The sequence below is a fragment of the Gekko japonicus genome, unplaced genomic scaffold (genome assembly GCF_001447785.1).
Source record: "Gekko japonicus isolate JY-2015 unplaced genomic scaffold, Gekko_japonicus_V1.1 scaffold98, whole genome shotgun sequence".
Classification (NCBI taxonomy): domain Eukaryota; kingdom Metazoa; phylum Chordata; class Lepidosauria; order Squamata; family Gekkonidae; genus Gekko; species Gekko japonicus.
This window is the reverse complement of record NW_015164668.1, coordinates 862,867-880,736: the sequence shown is the minus strand read 5'-3', so window position 1 is coordinate 880,736 and position 17,870 is coordinate 862,867. Positions and strand designations below refer to the sequence as shown.

Sequence of the window (17,870 nt, the reverse complement as noted above, 5' to 3'; positions counted from 1 at the left end):
CGTCGTCAGGTGCGGCACAGATATCAACCTCAGAACTTATTACAGATGTTTCCAGTGAACCTGACATCCAAAACTGACGTAAGAGATGAGTCATTTTGTCAGACTGAGCATTTTTTTGTACGAACCTAAATGGAGCAAAAACAGCTAAGGAGCTGGGGGTTGATGCAGGGGCTGGGGGGGGGGGTCTGCTAATTCTACTGCAGAAGAGCTTGTGGGCGGAACACTCCCTTCTGAAACAGCGAATCGAACTAAATATCTCACAACAGTTATGAAAATGGGGCTCCGTGTGCCTGGTAAGTTCTCCTGCAGAAGCCCAATCGAAATGAATGGGAGAAGCAAGAGATCAGATCACTGTGAGGAGCCGGGTTCTGTTTCTCCTGCCATTGCCCTTAGCAGGGCCTCAGGTCTCCTGTCTGAGGCAGGCTTGACGATTATCCTGCGGCAGGGGTCTTTTCTGCAGTGGAATCATCTGTTTGCAGCGGCTCTCTTAGCTCAGAATCCCACTTTATCTGTTCCATTATGAAAGGCAGCCGTGAGAAGCCTGGGGCTTGAGAGCCCTGAAGACCCCTCTGTTCCCCCCCGAAAAAAAGAGAGAGCCAAGCCTGGTCTTCCCACAATGCAACCTCTATGCCATAGTCCTAGGAAAAGGGTGTCAGTCCAGGGGGACGGTTGTACTATGCCGACCCTGGCAAAGCAGTCCTCTTTTCTCGCTCCCGCAAACTTCTTTCTGAGCTGTAGGGAGGGGAGGCTTACATTTCTGGAGCTGTTCGTCCCTGATCAACAGGAGAGGGGGTTGCTAAGGTCCTTTTGCATTGTTCTTCGTTGCATTGACATTCCTGGCCTCCATCTTGCTCGTGGGGGGGGGGAATTTGGGGTTTTGTGATTGGTTAAGGAATATTTTCCAGTAGCTCCCCCTTCAGGCCCGAGATATCGCTGCCTCCCCCTTCTTCTTCTTCTGGGTAGCGGCAACTGCAGTCCTCCACCTCCTGCACCAGGGGCTTGAGGGAGACTACAGGGAGGCATGAAAGGAAAGACACGAGGCATGAAAGGGTTCCTTTGCATCTGGCGTGGCGCTGCACACTACAAAAGTTAAAATTCTCACCTAAGGCAGGTCAGTTCTACTCCATGAGAAGCTGAAATCTCCAACTTCTCTGAAGTGTGCTAATTAAAGAAGCTTTGTGCGATGTCTCCCACTTTGCATAATCTGCTGCCATTTTTTACTGTTTTGCAAAAGACTGATTTTGCTATTCATACCTTAAAGCCCCTGAAAGGCTTATTAATTGACTTTTCCAACTTACGCGATTTCAACAAGAACTAGTAACATTTCCCCCCCCCCCCCAATAACTTCATCTCACGCATAAGGACTCGAAGATTGCTTTTGATTAAAAAACAAACAAAACAGAAAGCAAGAAACTGGATGTCAGCTGTAAACAGGACATATCTTTGGCCTTACGTTTCTTGAAAACAGCCGGGAACTTCTTCTGGGCCCACAAGCTGAAGAAGATGCAGAACAGCAGCAGCAGGAGCCCCACACAAATTGCAGTCAGGGCGGTACCGGTGGTGATTGCTAAGAACAGGCAGAAGACAGTCCTCAGAAGAAGTCCCACAGTTAAACAGTTTCTGTATTTAGAAGTCTAGGCGGTTTACAACAATAAAACAAAAACAAGCAGACCATAAAAACAAATCATGCTAATAAAAACATCTCAACAAAACAATCCTAGGCCTCGGCCACACGGGCAGAAAAATGCGGGGGGGAGGCGTAGCTGTTTGCCCCGGAGCAAACTAATGCGCGACTGCACGATCAGGCGTCGGGTTGAGGTCCCGTCGAGCTCTCGTGGTTAGGGGGAGGTGCCAATCACACAATGCGGCAAAGAAGCGGAGCAGCACGACAAACGGGGTTGTGTTTGTTTTTTTTAACTGAAATGTGCGCATGCTCCGTTGGGTGCTTGTGCGCATCCGTGGAGACTTGGGGGGGAAAAAACCTTTTTGTGAGGGGACATGGGCAGGCGCCAGAACTACCACCGGTATGTTGCCGTTCTTGTGGGGAGCCAGGAACATTTATTCACTGTTGGTGGAAATGCACTGAAGTTCAGAGGTTTTGGTCCAAGGTCATCCTTTCCATCAGAGATATCACAGGTCACCTGATACCCTTGCAACCGGAGCTAGTACTTCTGTACCTATGGAATGCTCCACATATTCCCAAACACAGCCAAGAACTCATTTCAATCCTGTTGACAGCAGCCAAAGTGGTAATCGCAAGCAGCTGGAAATCGACAAATAAATTAACTCTTTCTGCATGGCGCCTGAAAGTCTGGGATTTTTATATCATGGACAAATTGTCTGATGTAGTGACCTCAAGAAATAACCCATTACATAGCCCCTCACTGCACGCGAAATGGTTTCCCTTCCTAGAATTTGTTTTCAACTCTGATACAATTAAATTTAAAGTGCCTTTCAAATACTTTGAAGTTTTCCATCATATGTATCTGGTATTTTATGTTGCATTTTCATCGGATGTTCAATTTCTTGTGGTATTCAATTGTGTTGACTATGTTTGTTGAATGTTGAATGATAAAATAAAAAAATGTTAATGAAAAAAAAGAAAAGAACTACCACCGGAAACGCGATCAGACACCCGCCCCTGCCCCACGGTTTCCGGAAACTAGTACCTCCGAGGTACTAGTTTTTTACCCAGGATCTTTGGCGGGAAGCCTCAGGTGCGCCACGGGAGCTCTACGCTTCCCAGATGTGGCGGTGAGATTGCGCCCAGAAAGTCCGCCTATCTTCCGTCTCTCTAGCATGCCTAATGCTCCGTGTGACCAGGGCCATCGTCAATAAATGACAGGCCAATAAAAACAGGTCAGCAAAAGCAAGCTGGGGTATAAAAGCTTAAAATGGAGCCACCGAAAATGATATTTTGATAAAAAGCATCTTGAAGCAGGTAATAAAATAGATTTTTTTAAAAATGAACCACCCTAGTTAAAAAACTGATGTTAAAAAAAAAGTACATTGTGGGCTGGCTTTAAGGATATTCCATTGGTGTGATGCCACCACCAAAAAAGCCTTGTCTCTGGTTGCTACCCACCCAGGGGCACAAAGAGCGAGGCCGGAGAAGAGGATCTCAGTTGACAGGCAGAACAATACGTTAGGACCAAAGGAGGGGCTTAGTCTGGCTGCTATAGATTTACGCAACTCCTCCTCTGCAATTTGACTCCACTGAAACATTCAAATCCGACCTCTACCTTTGAGGGGGGAATTAATTTTATTTAATTTATTTTATTATATTTATATCCTGCCCTCCCCGCATAGCAGGCTCAGGGTGGGTTCCATCAAAATACCGTATACAATAGACAAAAATAATTAAAAACCTCAAATAAAAATAGGATAACATTCTAAAAATTTTGACCCAAGCCTCATTCAGATTTGGGTTCCTAGATGATAATACAGATCTGACCCGCTAAGGGGGAGGCCCACTAGAGAGGAGGGACGCCAGACACCTCAACTAAAAGCCTGGGGGAAGAGCTCCATCTTACAGGCCCTGCGGAATTGTAAAAGATCCCGCAGGGCCCTGATCTCATATGGGAGCTCATTCCACCAGGGAGGGGCCTGGGCCAAAAAAGCCCCCCTGGCCCTAGTCAAGGCAAGATGGACATCCCTGGGGCCAGGGACCACCAAGAGATGCTGACTGGCAGATCGTAAAGCCCTTCGGGGCTCATAGAGGGAGAGGTGGTCTCACAGATATGCAGGCCCCTGGCCATATAGGGCTCTAAAGGTAAGTACCAACACCTTGAAACCTATCTGGAGCTCAATAGGCAGCCAGTGCAGCACCAGGTGGATACGTGTGCACACAGACGAAGTCAACACCTGTGCCACTGCATTCTACGCCAGCTGCAACTTCTGAAGCAGAGTCAAGGGCAGCCCCATGTAGAGAGAATAACAGTAGTCCAATCTGGAAGTGACCATTGCATGGGTCACTGTAGGCAGATCCCAGGGGCTGAGATATAGGGCCAACTGTCTGATCTGTTGCAGATGGAAAAAGGCAGACCTGGCAGTGGCAGCAACCTGGGCCTCCATAGTTAGTGAGGCATCCAGAAACTCCCCCAGGCTTGACCTTCGACGCTGGCACCAAAGGCCAAAAGCTAGGAGCCTGATCCCCAGTCCCGGTCCCCTGCAACCCAGGAACAGGACCCTCCGCCTTTGACGGATTCAATTTCAGTCTGCTCTGTTGTAACCATCCAGCCACAGCTTGTAACGCCCTGTCCAGATTTTCTGGGGGAGAGTCCGGGTGGCTGTCCATCAGTAAATAGAGCTGGGTGTTGTCAGCATATTGGTGACAACCCAACCCATACCTCCGGATAATCTGGGCGAGGGAGCGCATGTAGATATTAAACAGCATTGGGGAGAGAATCGATCCCTGTGGCACACCTGTGTTGCTGGGGAAATTCCCCCCCAAACGCCACCCTCTGTCCCCGACCTCAGAGTAAGGAGGTCAGCCACTGCAAGGCGAGCCCCTTATCCCCACATCGGCTTACAGACTTTTTCAAAAATGAAAGCTGGTATCTACTAGCTTGTGGCAACTGATCATTACGAAGTTATCCAACTGTAACAACACGTCAATAACAGATTTTTTTTACAGCCCTCTGGCCTGTTGGAGGATGTCTTGGGGGGGGGGGGGGGCAAGGAAGATGGTGCAGATATGGGCAGAACCTGAAAAATGCACACTGTTCCATTCATGGGATGCCCAAAGGTCCTTGGACTATGATTTTTTTTAAAGATTGTACTATATCTTAGTAAAGCAGGGGGGGAAGAAGAAGAGTTGATTCTTATACCCTGCTTTACCCTAAGGAGTCTCAAAGTGGATTACAATCGCCTTCCCTTCCTCTCCCCACAACAGGCACCTTGTGAGGTAGGCAGGGCTGAGAGAGTTCTGAGAGAACGGTGACTGGCCCAAGGTCACCCAGCAGGCTTCCTGTGGAGGAGGAGTGGGGAATCAAACCCACTTCTCAAGACCGGAGCCCGCTGCCCTTAAGCAGTATACCACACTGGCTCTCTAAACAGTGAAGAAGGACCAACAGAGGGCATCATGTGGACGCTCTCGAAAACAGTGCTGGTGTAAGGAAGCCAAGGCAGAGCAAGGCTGGTAGTTTTCACGCCACAGTAGTCCGAATTGTTGCATCACTTAATTTGCTAAAGCAGAGCTTCCCTCTTGAAAGTCCACTGCTCTAGAGAGAATATCTAAGCAAAGCAAGGACACTCCCATCCACTTCTGAACATTTGTAAAACTAGTGACCTCTCGCTAGAAAGAAGGCATGAAGCAAAACCTCACCTATGCGTACAGTGGTGTCTGAGCCTGGGACAGTTGGTGACGGTGCTGGGTCTTCGGACTCGGGCACACACATCACGTCCTCCTTCTCCGTCCCAGGACTCACGATCTTATTGGATGGACATCTGCATTCAAGCACAAAAGTAGTATTATGACAGACACGATCTAACAGCCGTATTACTGAGAGTTTTGGGGGGTGGGGAGTACTTACTGTGTCCATGGTCGGCATTTACCATTGACTTGATTGTTAAATGTCCCTTGCGGGCACCTTTGGCAGCGTATGAGAAACACAGAGGCACATACAGAAGAAGGGAGTACAATGCAACCCAGCAGAGCACCTGGACGAGTCATGTGCTGCAGGAGCGCCACTCTCACAGGCAGGCTCAGTGCCCAGGTTGCAAATGGATCACAGTGCCCAGGTTGCAAATGGATCACCTCCAAAGGACCAGGGAAGAAAGTTTTACAATCTGGTTCTTTTCAGGGGCATAGGAGAAATAAGGGGGAGGGGCAAGCTGTCTAGTGAAAACGTTAAAGCATTGCAGGTAAAAGGCTGCTGTGAATGAACCTGAAAGCACTGTAGGACAGCAGCAACATTTTTACCGATTCCCCACAAGCAGCTGTTTCCCCAGCTTGTTTTCACTCTTCTGTTTTCCCCGCTTGCATTGGTCAGTTTCACACTATACGCCGTGCGGCCGCATTTTGACCCATAGCTCCCTTTGATTCCCCCCCCCCCCCGCGACCCCCGTGTCTTCTCGATCCTTGTTTTTTGAGATCAAGAAGACACGGGAAATCGGGGAGCTGCGGGTCAAAATGTGGCCGTGCAGCAAACAGTGCGAAATTGACCAATGCAAGCGGGGGAAAGCGAGGGCGACACAGCTGCTTGTGGGGAATCAATCTTTGGTTTTTTTACCTCTAAAGCTAGGTGTTCAAGAGCTATGGTCCCAATGGTCCCAACTTACTTCAAGAGCTATGGTCCCAATTTACTTCAATTCCACAGGGCCTGCAAGACGGAGCTCTGCCACCAAGCATTTGACCACATTTAATATCTTTAGATGACTTGGAGCCTCCCTGGGATGGTGTTCATCATCTAAGTCTGTACTAATTGACTCCTGTTACGAAAACATTGGATTAAGATTGTCGCCGCACAGGAACGTATGGATGGATGCATTGCACTTTAGATGTTATGTGTGTTTAAATTGTTTTAACAACTTTATGTAAGCCGCCCTGAGCCTACTTTGGTGGGGAGGGCGGGGATCTAAATCCAATAAATAAATAAAAAATAAATGGCCACCACTGGGCCGAGAACCTTCTCAAGCCCAGAGCCAAAGATCGAGTGTGTCCTTTCCATAAGCAGAAGTCCATCGGAGCATCTCACTTGCCCTTGATAGGTTGTGTTTCCTCTCCACTATTGTCTCGGATCAAATAGGTGTGGCAGATTATGTATCTTTCTTTTAGCTGCTATTACTATGATTTGGAAGTCTGATGTTTTGACTCTGCACAATCCAGCTGTGCACGCTGCAGTGGCATACTCTGTCTGATACACTTTTTCCTGACTAATACTAAACTCTTATCTATAGATTCCGGGGGGAGGTGCTGAGGGTATAAATGGAAAGCGAGGGGCAGGGTGGGCAGTGGAGAAGGACAGAGAAGAAGAAGAAGAAGAGATTGGATTTATACCCCGCCCTTCACTTGGAGTCTCAGAGCGGCTTACAAACTCCTTTCCCTTCCCCTCCCCACAACAGACACCCTGTGAGGTGGGTGGGGCTGAGAGAACTCTGACACAAACTGCTCTTTTTCAAGGACAGCTGTGCCAGAGCTTGTGACTGACCCAAGGTCACATCAGCAGGTGCAAGTGGAGGAGTGGGGAATCAACCCCGGTTCTCCCAGATTAGAGTCCACACACTTAACCACTACACCAAACTGGACTCAGAAGGGCACCACTTTTCATTCTTTGTCTTCCCCAGGCTTCGTTGCCATCTTTTCTGGTTGTCCCAAGGCCTCCAGGATGGGGCTAGTGCCCATCCAAAATAGGAGAAGTGTTGAAAGTGGAAACTGAAAGCTTGGCCACTGCAAAGTTGGCGTTGTGGGAGTGACACACATGTGACCATGATCTGATGTATAAGGAGCACATGAATACATGAATACATGAATCTGCATTATACGAAGTCAAACCTCTAGTCCATCAAGGTCAGTATTGTCTACTGCTGACTGGCAGCGGCTCTCCAGGGCCTCAAGTCTTTCACAACCACTGACTGTCTGGTACTTTCCACTGGGGATGCTGGGGACTGAAGCTGGGACCTTCTGCAGGCAAAGCAGCTGATACGCTATCACTGAGTCAGGGCACTTCTCCAAGCTCTATAGGAATCACGTGGAGTTTTTTAAAGCAAGAGCAGAACAATTACAGCTGAAAGGTGCACTGGTGACTGTAAAATTTATTTATTTATTTATTTAAATTTATAACCCGCCCTCCCCGCGAACGGGCTCAGGGCGGCGTACAGATGGGGCCAATGCCCAATACATAAAACATTAAAACTGCATTTTAAAAACATTCAGTATGGATGTAGAGTTTAACTTTCTGCTCCATTTGGCCATGTGCCTCTTTGCCTCACTGGCTCACACCTCCCAAAAATGAAACAAAATCTAGTAGCACCTGACAACATTTATTTCAATATGAATTTCACAGCTCACAGCCCACTTCATCAGTTAGACATGTGATAGAAAACCATGCTGGGGAATTTCTATGGGGAAAGTTAGTCAAGGCTTGGTGTGAATTACACTGTGAGCTATGCCGGCATAGCCCAGCCACTAACTTAGCGCCCCCCGGGTGCCCTGCACGATGGACAATAATAATACTGACAAGGGTCTACTTCACCTTCCTCTGTCCGCTCCTCTCCAATGCCGCACTCTCCACACCGAATGCATTTGCAAACTGCATTTGCCGTTTCAGAACACTTCTTCTCATAGGCCTGTTCTCCTGGAGGGTTAAAGTGTGTTTCTTGTTTCAAATGCTCCAGGCTACACCCGAGTAGGCAGCAAGGTGCGCCAGAAGCTGGTGCGTCTTGGAGGCAAATTGGTAGAGACACAGGTGGCCACTTACAGGTCCTGAAAAAAACTGGCTGGCAACGCATGCAATTCTTAAAGCACCCAAGTGGTGGGGGGTCTCAAATTTGCCCCAGAATGCATTGCAGAATTCCAGAGTCCAGTCCAGGCTGGGGAAGGGATGCTGAAGCTAAATTGTTCCTCCTCTAGCCGTCAGAAGCGACCACACTTTTAAGACACACACAGTCTCTGAAGCCCAGGCTGAACTCCTGAACACCCTTAGGTGGAAGGAAGCCCCCCCGGGGAGAAAGGGGGACTTCCATCTAAGTAAATGTGCCGGAGACCGCACTGCAATTCACTCCCACCCCGCAGCTCTGCTTTATACCAGATGTTCATCTATCATGGGCTAGGGCTCGAAAGAAAGAAAGAAAGAAAGAAAGAAAGAAAGAAAGAAAGAAAGAAAGAAAGAAAGAAAGTCCCATCCTTTTAGTTAAACGGGGAGAACTCAACTTACTCCCCACTCCTCTAGTGATCTAACCCTAACACGGCGCGAAAGAGCTACTTTTGGACCTCTTCCACTACCCCCGGTAGGGCCCGCAGTTCGGGCTGGTATGAATGCACTCCCCCCCCCCCCCCCCCCAAGGCCCCCAGTTGCGGGGGGGGGGGGCTTTTTGAACCCCACCCGCCCAAGGCCCACAGTTGCGGGGGGGGGGCTCTTTCTGAAAGGATCCGCCACGGGCACGCAGCCTGCTCCTTCGGCTAAGCGGACTGGGGGGCTCCACTTACCTTCGCAGGTCCTGCAAGGGAAACACTTCCCGTTGGCCCCGAGGTAGGCGCCTGCAGGAATCGAACACACAGACCAGGGTTGGAGGGTCGGCCGTCACAGCCACCCCACCGCCCGCCGCGTCCCCTGCAGAAGCAGCAGGCTCCCCTCCCACCGCTCCGGCCACCCCCTCTCTGCCGCCCGGGACTCACGTTCCGGGCAGGAAGACCCCGAGCTCCGCTGCCCCCAAAGCAGCAGTAGCAGCAGAGGCAGCCCCGCGCAGCCCCCCATCGTCTCCGGCGGCGCCCGGCGTGCTCTGCCGGCTCCAGTCCTGTGGGGGAGCCTAGAGAGGAGCCGGGGGCGGGACCCCCGTGCGTGGCCCCGCCCTTCCAGGGCATGGCTCGGCCCAGGTTGACTCGGGGACACACACACACACCCGTCCCCACCCTAAGTTGGGGCAGTCTGCTGCTGCTGCTCGGAATTTCCCCCTCTGAGACCAGCGAGCAAAGGCTTCATGCTCGCAGGGCAAGAACGCCCTTCTGGAGTGAGGGTGGCGAACGGTTCCCAGTCTGCAGATCCTGGTTCCTTATTCTTCAGCCCCACCCCAAATATTAAGGATGCTCAGACCGCTCTGCACAGCAAAATAAATCCAGAGGGGATCACCCCCCCACACCTCAAAAATATCTGAAGTCAGGTACCCTGCAAGGTGTTATAGAGAGTTGCCCGGTCCAAAGCCCAGTTTTTGCACATAGTGCTCCACAGTAGGGTGGCTGGGCGACAGGAATCATCCCATAGCATTGCACTGCATTGCTGAGCAGCTGAGGAATAAGGACCTGAAGCTGCTGCATCCTTAAAGGCACTTTGGGATGTTGTTGTTCAGTTGCCCAGTCAAGTCCGACTCTTCACGACCCCATGGACTAGATCCCACCAGGCCCTCCTGTCTTGACTTTGGGATACACCCCAATTTATATAACCCTGGAATTAGACCTTGCAGTGTTACCCAGTCCACTGCCTGTTGTTGTGGTTGTTTGCAGGATAACCCCATTCCCTTAAAAATGCCACAGTGCAAAATCCTACCCAAAGCCTGATTTTTGCAGAAGGCTCTCCAGAGTGGAGTGCCTGCATTGTGATTTGAGGATGCCGCACTCCAGGAGTCACTTTGGACCGTCCCTGTTCCTTCCTCCTTGGAATCTGGAGGCGGTGCCAGTTTGGTGTAATGAGAGCCAGTTTGGTGTAGTGGTTAATTATTATTTATTTATTTATTATTTCATTTGATTTCTATACCGCTCTGACCCGCAGGTCTCAGAGCGGTTTACAGGCAGTTGCAAGTGCAACTTTTTCAGTCCCTTACTAAGGCCACATATATTCTAGGGGGTGGGGGCTGCCTACCGGCACCCAAGTGGCGGGTTGGCTGTTCTCCGGCTCCGCTTTCTCTCCGGCGGTCCAATTATTTGAGGTCGGCATTTGTTCCTTCTGGTGTCCGGGCAGATCTCCTTCGCTCGGAGGCTTCTGGCGCGGTCTGCCTTGGTTCCGGCTCCGCTGTGTCTATATCCGGCTCCAACGAGCCTGCACCTTGCGACCCCGAAGGTAAGTGCACGGACTCTAATCTGAGAGAACTGGGTTTGATTCCCCACTCCTCCACTTGCACCTGGCTGGATGACCTTGGGCAAGCCGTAGCTCTGATAAGAGCTGTTCTTGAAAAAGAGCAGTTTCTGTCAGAGCTCTCTCAGCCCCACCTACTTCACAGGGTGTCTGTGGTGGGGAGGGGAAGGGAAAGGAGTTTGTAAGCCGCTCTGAGACTCCCTTTGGTAGTGAAGGGTGGGGTATAAATCCAATCTCTCCTCCTCCTCCTCCTCCTACTACTACTACTACTATATGGAAGAGCTCTCCCCAGATAGTGTCTGTGCACTGAAGTGCAACTGAGAGGCAAGGCATCCCAGGGAACAAAAGGAAGGGGAGTCCCTTTGTAGGGGCTAGGTTATCTCTGGGACTGGCATTGAAGGAACAAACTGGATAGCAGGGATGTCCTGACTCACCTCTTGCCAAGTGCTAACATGACAGTTCTCCATAGAATTGGGGTATGTGTGTGGGGTGTGTGTGTGTGTGTGCGCGTACTGAGCAGACGTTGCCAAAATGCCTACCCTAAAATGTTCCCACTGCTGCAGATTCAGGCTTTCAGAAGTGGATGAATTCTCCCCTCCCCCATGGCTTGATTTAAAATTCCTAGAAATCTCTATTTGGATTTGTTTTAAGAGTACGTTACTATATCCCATGATACTACTGAAAAACAGAATGTTTCATTACAATTCTGAAACAGAAGGTGAAGGAAGCTGTGCTCAGATCTCATATTTTCTTGACTCATCTCATTATTTGAGGGGCTGACTCACTGGGCTTTTTGACATTGTAAATACCAGATTCTGGCTCGTCCACCCCCCCCCCCCCCCCCAGCTAGAATACTCAGACAGTTGTGTGTGGTGGGGACTCTTGAAAATGTCTTAAGAAGCCTTTTTACAGTTTCCCCATACCCTGACTGGAATGGTCTAGGCTAGCCCGATTTCATCAGATCTTGGAAGCCAAGCAGAGTTGGCCCTGGTTAGTCCTTGGATGGGAGATCACCAAGGAGGTTCAGGGTCGCTACGCAGAGGCAGGCAAGGGCAGAGCACCTTTTAATGTCTCTTGCCTTGAAAATCCTACGGGGTCAACATAAGTTGACTGTGACTTGACAATACTTTCCACCACCACTGTCTCCCCCCACCATGTTATAGGCTCAATGCTAGAAGCTTTATCTTTCAGTTTTCCCACTGAGGATTTTGTAGGCTCTGAGATGGGACACCTGTTCATCATCTTCTGGACCTGGGCCATCTTCTCTTCTGGAGCACACACCATTGTGACTGAGAGCTGATGCCCTAAGACTTGGAGCAAACCTGAATTCAGGGTTTGACTTTCTACAGGTGGGTGCACCAAGCAGGGATGAAACTAATCCTGTTCTTTAACCTAGCCGGGTCCTTGTCCATTTGATTGTATCTTTTAAAATTTAACCTAGCTGAGATCAGAGCACGGATAACCATGGCCAAATCTCACTTATGATAGTGCTGCTATCCTGTTGTACTGCTAAACATTAGGGAGAACTTCCTGACAGAGCGGTTCCCCAGTGGAACAGGCTTCCTCGGGAGATGACAGGCTCTCCCTCTTTGGAGGTTTTTAAGCAGAGGCTAGTTGGCCACTGAGAGCAATGTTGATCCTATGAATGTAGGCAGATGGTGAGAGGGAGGGCAGGAAAGGATGGACAGCGCTCCGTTCTCGCAGCCAATGCTCCCTCTAAGCTGTGGAGTCCTGTGAGCAAAAATTCAACTTTGTGAGCTACTGGCATTCAAGTTGTGGGTGAGCAATTTGGCTACTGCAGTAATTAGTTTGCCCTGGAGCCATCCCTTCCTGAGCTAAGACAAAAATGTGTGAGCTGGAGGCTCAAGAACTGTGAGCTAGCTCACACTAACTCAGCTTAGAGGGAACACTGCTTGCAGCCCTTTCTTATATGCCCAGGGTAATGCCAGTCTCCACTTTGGGGTCAGGAATTTTCCTCCAGGCCAGAATGGCCCAGGGATCCTGGAGGATTTTTGCCTTCCTCTGGGCATAAAGCAGGGATCATGGGGAGTGGGTGGGTGTTGGTATCAGGGGGTTGGACAAGATGACCCTTGAGGTCCCTTCCAGCTCTATGTTTCTTACTGTAGACTGTATCCCTCTTCCCCCAGAAAAGCCACAGCAAGAACACCAACAAAAGCTATTACACTGGTGCACCTCTGTCAGTAGATCAGGACCTAATAACATCCCTGCTCCTTCCAAGGGAGTGTAATCACATGTAGCACAAGCTTTGTTTATTTCTATCGCTGGCTAATAGCACCTTGATTTTATTGAGCTTCACTTGGTTGGACCTCATCCAGTTGTATGCTGCTTTCAGATACCACCTCAGTCCTTCTGAATTCTGCTGAAAAGGAGGAATAGAACTCGTCAGCATAATAATAGCATCTTTCTCTAAATCCTGAGATGAACTCTCCCTACATTGTCAGATAGCTATTAAACAGCATGGGGTATAAATGCTGGGAGATCTGAACAGCAGTTTCCCCAGCACTATCTTCTTGTACCAGCCGGTCAGATAGGATTAGAGTCACTCGCGCATGGTGCCCCAATCCCCTCTCAACTGCATGGGTCAGAATGACACCATGGTTGACGGTGTTCAGAGCTGCTGAGATTTCTAAGGGTATCAATTGGGTCACACTTGGCTTGTCGCTTGCAGGCAAATTTGTCAATCCGGGCAATTTTTAAAAGTTTCCGTCCCAAAACTAGGTCAAAGCCAGGTTGCAGCTTTTAAGTAAATGCATTGCAACCCAGCAAAGTAGGCAAGGAGCTAGATGACAGCTTGCCGAGACTGGCTCATCTTGACAACACTGCGGTCCTTGCAAATATTGTATAATAATGCCACCGCAGCAGAAAAGACACAGTTCTCGATTCTCTCTTCCGAGGGACATTCAGCGATATCATATCCAGAAATGAAAACACCGGTGAAAAACTCTGTTGTGGGTTTGCTCTCCAATGATCGTGCTGTGAATTATCTTTGTGGCTGTTCTAAAAAACTATGCCTGATGTAGCCAATCTGGGCCTTTGACAAAAGGAAGGTAGAGATACCTAGAGATGTGCTGTGGAAGATCTAGTTCTGTGGCTGAATCTTAACAGAGCAGCATTAGCAATACGCTCTGACAACATCTGTTCTCATCCTCGGCTGTTTCTGCAAAGTGTAGGGCTGTGGAGAGACACTATCCCCCCCTACCCCTGCTGGACAAAGATTCCCTTTGGGAGTTCCTTTCACAACACTCAGACTTAACCCAAACATCACATGAAAGCAGACCATGAGTTGTCCAGCTTCATAAACCCTAAGTATGACCAAGAATGTTCTTTTCCCCAGACCATCCCCTTGCAACAGTCCCAGCAAACTTCCCTTCTTGCATTTTTCTTCATCCAGAATTCCCATCCCATCACCACCACCATCATGTATAGGAGGGCAGAGGGGCTTAGCCTCATGCTGCATGCCCTTCACCTGAGATATGGGAGTCCTGGCTGGGGTTTATATAGTGTCTAGGACAGCAGTGAATGGCTGCAGATTTAGGTATCCTAAGCATAGATGTGGCCTGAGGTAGGTATGTGGGTGGGACGACTTTTTAATTCCCATTGAGTGTTTAATACTTATCCCAGTATTTTCACTGGCATGTTAGGGTGGGATGTGGACTGAGGGAGCTTGATTCACTGACCAGATTCGGTTCCTTTTCCAGTATGCCCCTGATGCTCTGCAATGTTATGCAAAGTTATGTCTTGGAACATTTGTGAATTTCCAGCTTCTCCATGCCCCGAATTTAGAGTTCTGTGTACACTTTCCTCTGATAAAATGAACTCTGGCTCACAAGAGCACAAGCTATTTGTTGTCTTTTGGGGCCAAAGGCCATTGTGAGAAGCTCTCTCCCAGGTCCTTAAGATTCAGCCACATAAAGAACAGATTTGCATTAAAAAGTTCAAGTGAAAGTGAACTGGAAGAACTATGGGTTGAAACCAAAGATATCATCAAGGAAGAATGTGCAAAGACCATTCCTGTAGTCAAAAGAAAATAAAATTGCTAAAATTGCTAAAGACACATGAGAAGCAAAAGTAAAAGGTGACAAACAGAATCAGAAGTCTAAACGCAGTGTTCCAGCAACTTGCATTATAGAGACAAATTATTGTAATGACCAGAAGGAGAGTTGGTTTTTATACCCTGCTTTTATCTACCCAAAGAGTGGCTTACATTCGCCTTCCCTTCCTCTCCCCACAACAGACACCATGTGAGTTAGGTGGGGCTGAGAGAGCTCTGAGAAGTGACTGACCCAAGTTCACCTAGCTGGCTTCATGTGGAGGAGTTGGTTATCAAACCCGGTTTAGTGTAGTGGTTAAGTGTGCGGACTCTAATCTGAGAGAACCGGGTTTGATTCCCCACTCCTCCACTTGCACCTGGCTGGATGGCCTTGGGCAAGCCGTATGTAAAGTACTGGTTTCGCCGCATGGAACACTCGGACCACGACGTGCGTTCAGACGCGTTTATTGTACTTCACACAAGAACAATGAAACGGCCCTGCAAGGCCAACTATATACACACCCACCCAGCACACCCACAGTCCCGTTGGAGGGTTTGAATTTCCCGCCAAAGTTGCTATTGGTGAATGCTGGGGGAACTAGGATCCTAGGTTTCTATTGTGTAGAGGAGCTAAGCTCCACACTGTAGCCGCGGACCCCTGGTGGCGATCTGCATACATAACACCATAGCTGTTCTTGAAAAAGAGCAGTTTCTGTCAAGAGCTCTCTCAGTCCCAGGGTCATTTCCTGCAGGAGCGTACAGGAACGGAGCTCCGGCAGTAAAGAGCCCAGGGGGCGGGCACATGCAAGGAAGCAGAGGCTAGTCCCTTTAGTCACGCAGAGCAAGAAGCAGCCCCCCTGGCCTCCAGTGGAGCCTGAGCGGTGGGTGTTGCCTTCTGACACACTTCCGGTAATGTCAGAATGTGTGGCATATGCAAATAAGTTATGCTAATGAGTTATGCTAATGAGCTCCTGCACCTCTTTTTCTACAAAATGACCCCTGGCCCCCACCTACCTCACAGGGTGTGTGTTGTGAGGAGGGAAAGGGAAAGGAGTTTGTAAGCCGCTCTGAGACACCTTTGGGTAGTGAAGGGCAGGGTATAAACCAACCTCCTCCTCCTCTTCTTCTTCAGATTAGCATCCACCACTCTTAACCACTACACCACACTGGCTCTCCAGTATAAAGAAATAAAAGAGAGCAACAAAAAAAGGAAGAACAAGAGATCTGTTCCACAGGATCCAAAAAATCAAAGGGGAATTTAAAGCACAATTAGGCATGCTGAAAGATCAACATGGAAATACATTTAACAGAACAGGGCAAAATAAAGAAAAGGTGGAAACAATATACTGAAGAACTATACAAAAAAGATGAAAAAGTGAGATTCCTTGAAAGAAGAATCTTTTGAAGAACCTACAATTTTAGAAAGTGCAGTGAAAACTGCACTGAGATCAATTGGGAGAAACAAATCGCAAGGAGTAGATGGGATATCAGCACAGCTATTCCAATGCTCAGAAATGGAGTCCATCAAAATCTTAGCAAGAATATGCCAACAAACATGGAAAACAAAACAATGACCCACATAATGGAAACATTCAATCTGCATTCCAATTAAAAAAAAAATTAAGTTGAGACTGCAGCAACTATCGGATCATTGCATTAATTTCTCACGAATAGAGTGATGCTCAAAATCTTATAACAAAGACTGTTGCCATCTATAGAATGAGAAATCCCAGATGTTGAAGCTGGATTCAGAAGATGAAGAGGCACTAGATTATATTGCAAATTTACATTGGTTACTGGAGAATACCACAGAAATTCAAAAGAAAATCATCTTGTGTTTCATAGATTACAAGCAAAGGTTTTGACTGTGTTGATTCTGAAAAGCTGTGGTTGGTTTTAAAAGAAATGGGTGTGCCACAATATCTGATTGTTTTTTGTATTTTGAACAACAGGTTGCTGTTTTAGGACAGAATATGTAGAAACAGAATGGTTTCCAACTGGCAAAGGTGTCAGATAAAGATGTATTTTATCTTCCTATCTCTTCAGTCTGTATGCAGAACACATAATAAGTAAAGGTAGACTTTTAATTTTGGGCAACTTTGTCCATACCGATGATGCTGCCTCCTTGCAGGCCATGGACCTAGTGTTGTATCACTGCCCACACACAAAGCAGCCCATACACTTCTAAAAGATTTCTTAACAGCGTTCCTTCCTGCAGCTGTTTGGATACACAAATCTTAATGACATTCTAACTTGGGTCTGACTATGGGACAATGTCAATCAACATACCTGGTGCTTATCAGTCAGACCCAGGTTAGAACATCAGGAATAACTACAGGAAGGAACACTGCTAAATCTTTTAGAAGTGGAAGAACAGAGCACTTTGTTAATAATAATGCTATTGTCCTGTTGAGTTTTTAAATGGTTTTTAAAATGTTTTATATTTGATACTGGCTTATGCCTGACTGTAAGCCGCCCTGAGCCCGCGTTGCGGGGAGGGCGGGGTATAAATTAAACCTATAAATATAAATAAATAAATAAGTGGATTCTTTGGCTCCAAGGTATGTTGATTGACATTGTTTCATGGTCTCCAATTTGATGTGCTGATTTTTACTAGAAAATGTGTTTGTTTGTTTGTTTTAATGTTAACCTTGGGAATCTATTGAAGTATTGGTCACCTTTTTGACAGAGCCCCAGTGAAACGGGAAAATTTGATAGCTGAGGAGCCCGTAAGAGGATATGCTACAGGGATCAGCTTCTTCTGGAATACTGGATCTTCATTGAAAGTGTTACATAGCCTTAGGGCAATGCTAAATACTGTGTGAGCATTTCCAGTTTCCTTATTGACATTTGGTAGTGAAACTGTTACACAGCCTTAGGGTGAAGTTAAAAACTTTATGAGTGTTTCCAGTTTCCCAGTTTACATTTGGTTTAGTGCCCCTTGAGGTTCCTATGTTTTGTGTTTGTTTGCACGATTTTCTATATGCTGTAAAATTCTCCACGATTAATGAAACAGAGACATAATTATTTGTTTGGTTTTATTTTGGCTATATACAGTACACCTCCAGGTGGTGGCTTGAGCTGTCCTGGGA

At 47.9% G+C, this 17,870-nt stretch overlaps 1 protein-coding gene across 1 annotated transcript; it reads right to left on the bottom strand.

Annotated features, from left to right (window-relative positions):
• Window positions 1-111: 111 nt before the first annotated feature.
• On the bottom strand, window positions 112-5,595 carry TNFRSF9 (tumor necrosis factor receptor superfamily member 9). The gene is made up of 4 exons (XM_015409150.1): window positions 5,535-5,595; window positions 5,327-5,448; window positions 1,454-1,567; window positions 112-1,009 (listed from the first exon to the last, which is right to left on the bottom strand). Exons 2-4 carry the CDS (start codon window positions 5,397-5,399, stop codon window positions 888-890), a joined length of 309 nt encoding a protein of 102 aa, XP_015264636.1. The 5' UTR covers window positions 5,400-5,448; window positions 5,535-5,595; the 3' UTR covers window positions 112-887.
• Between the last annotated feature and the right edge of the window lie 12,275 nt (window positions 5,596-17,870).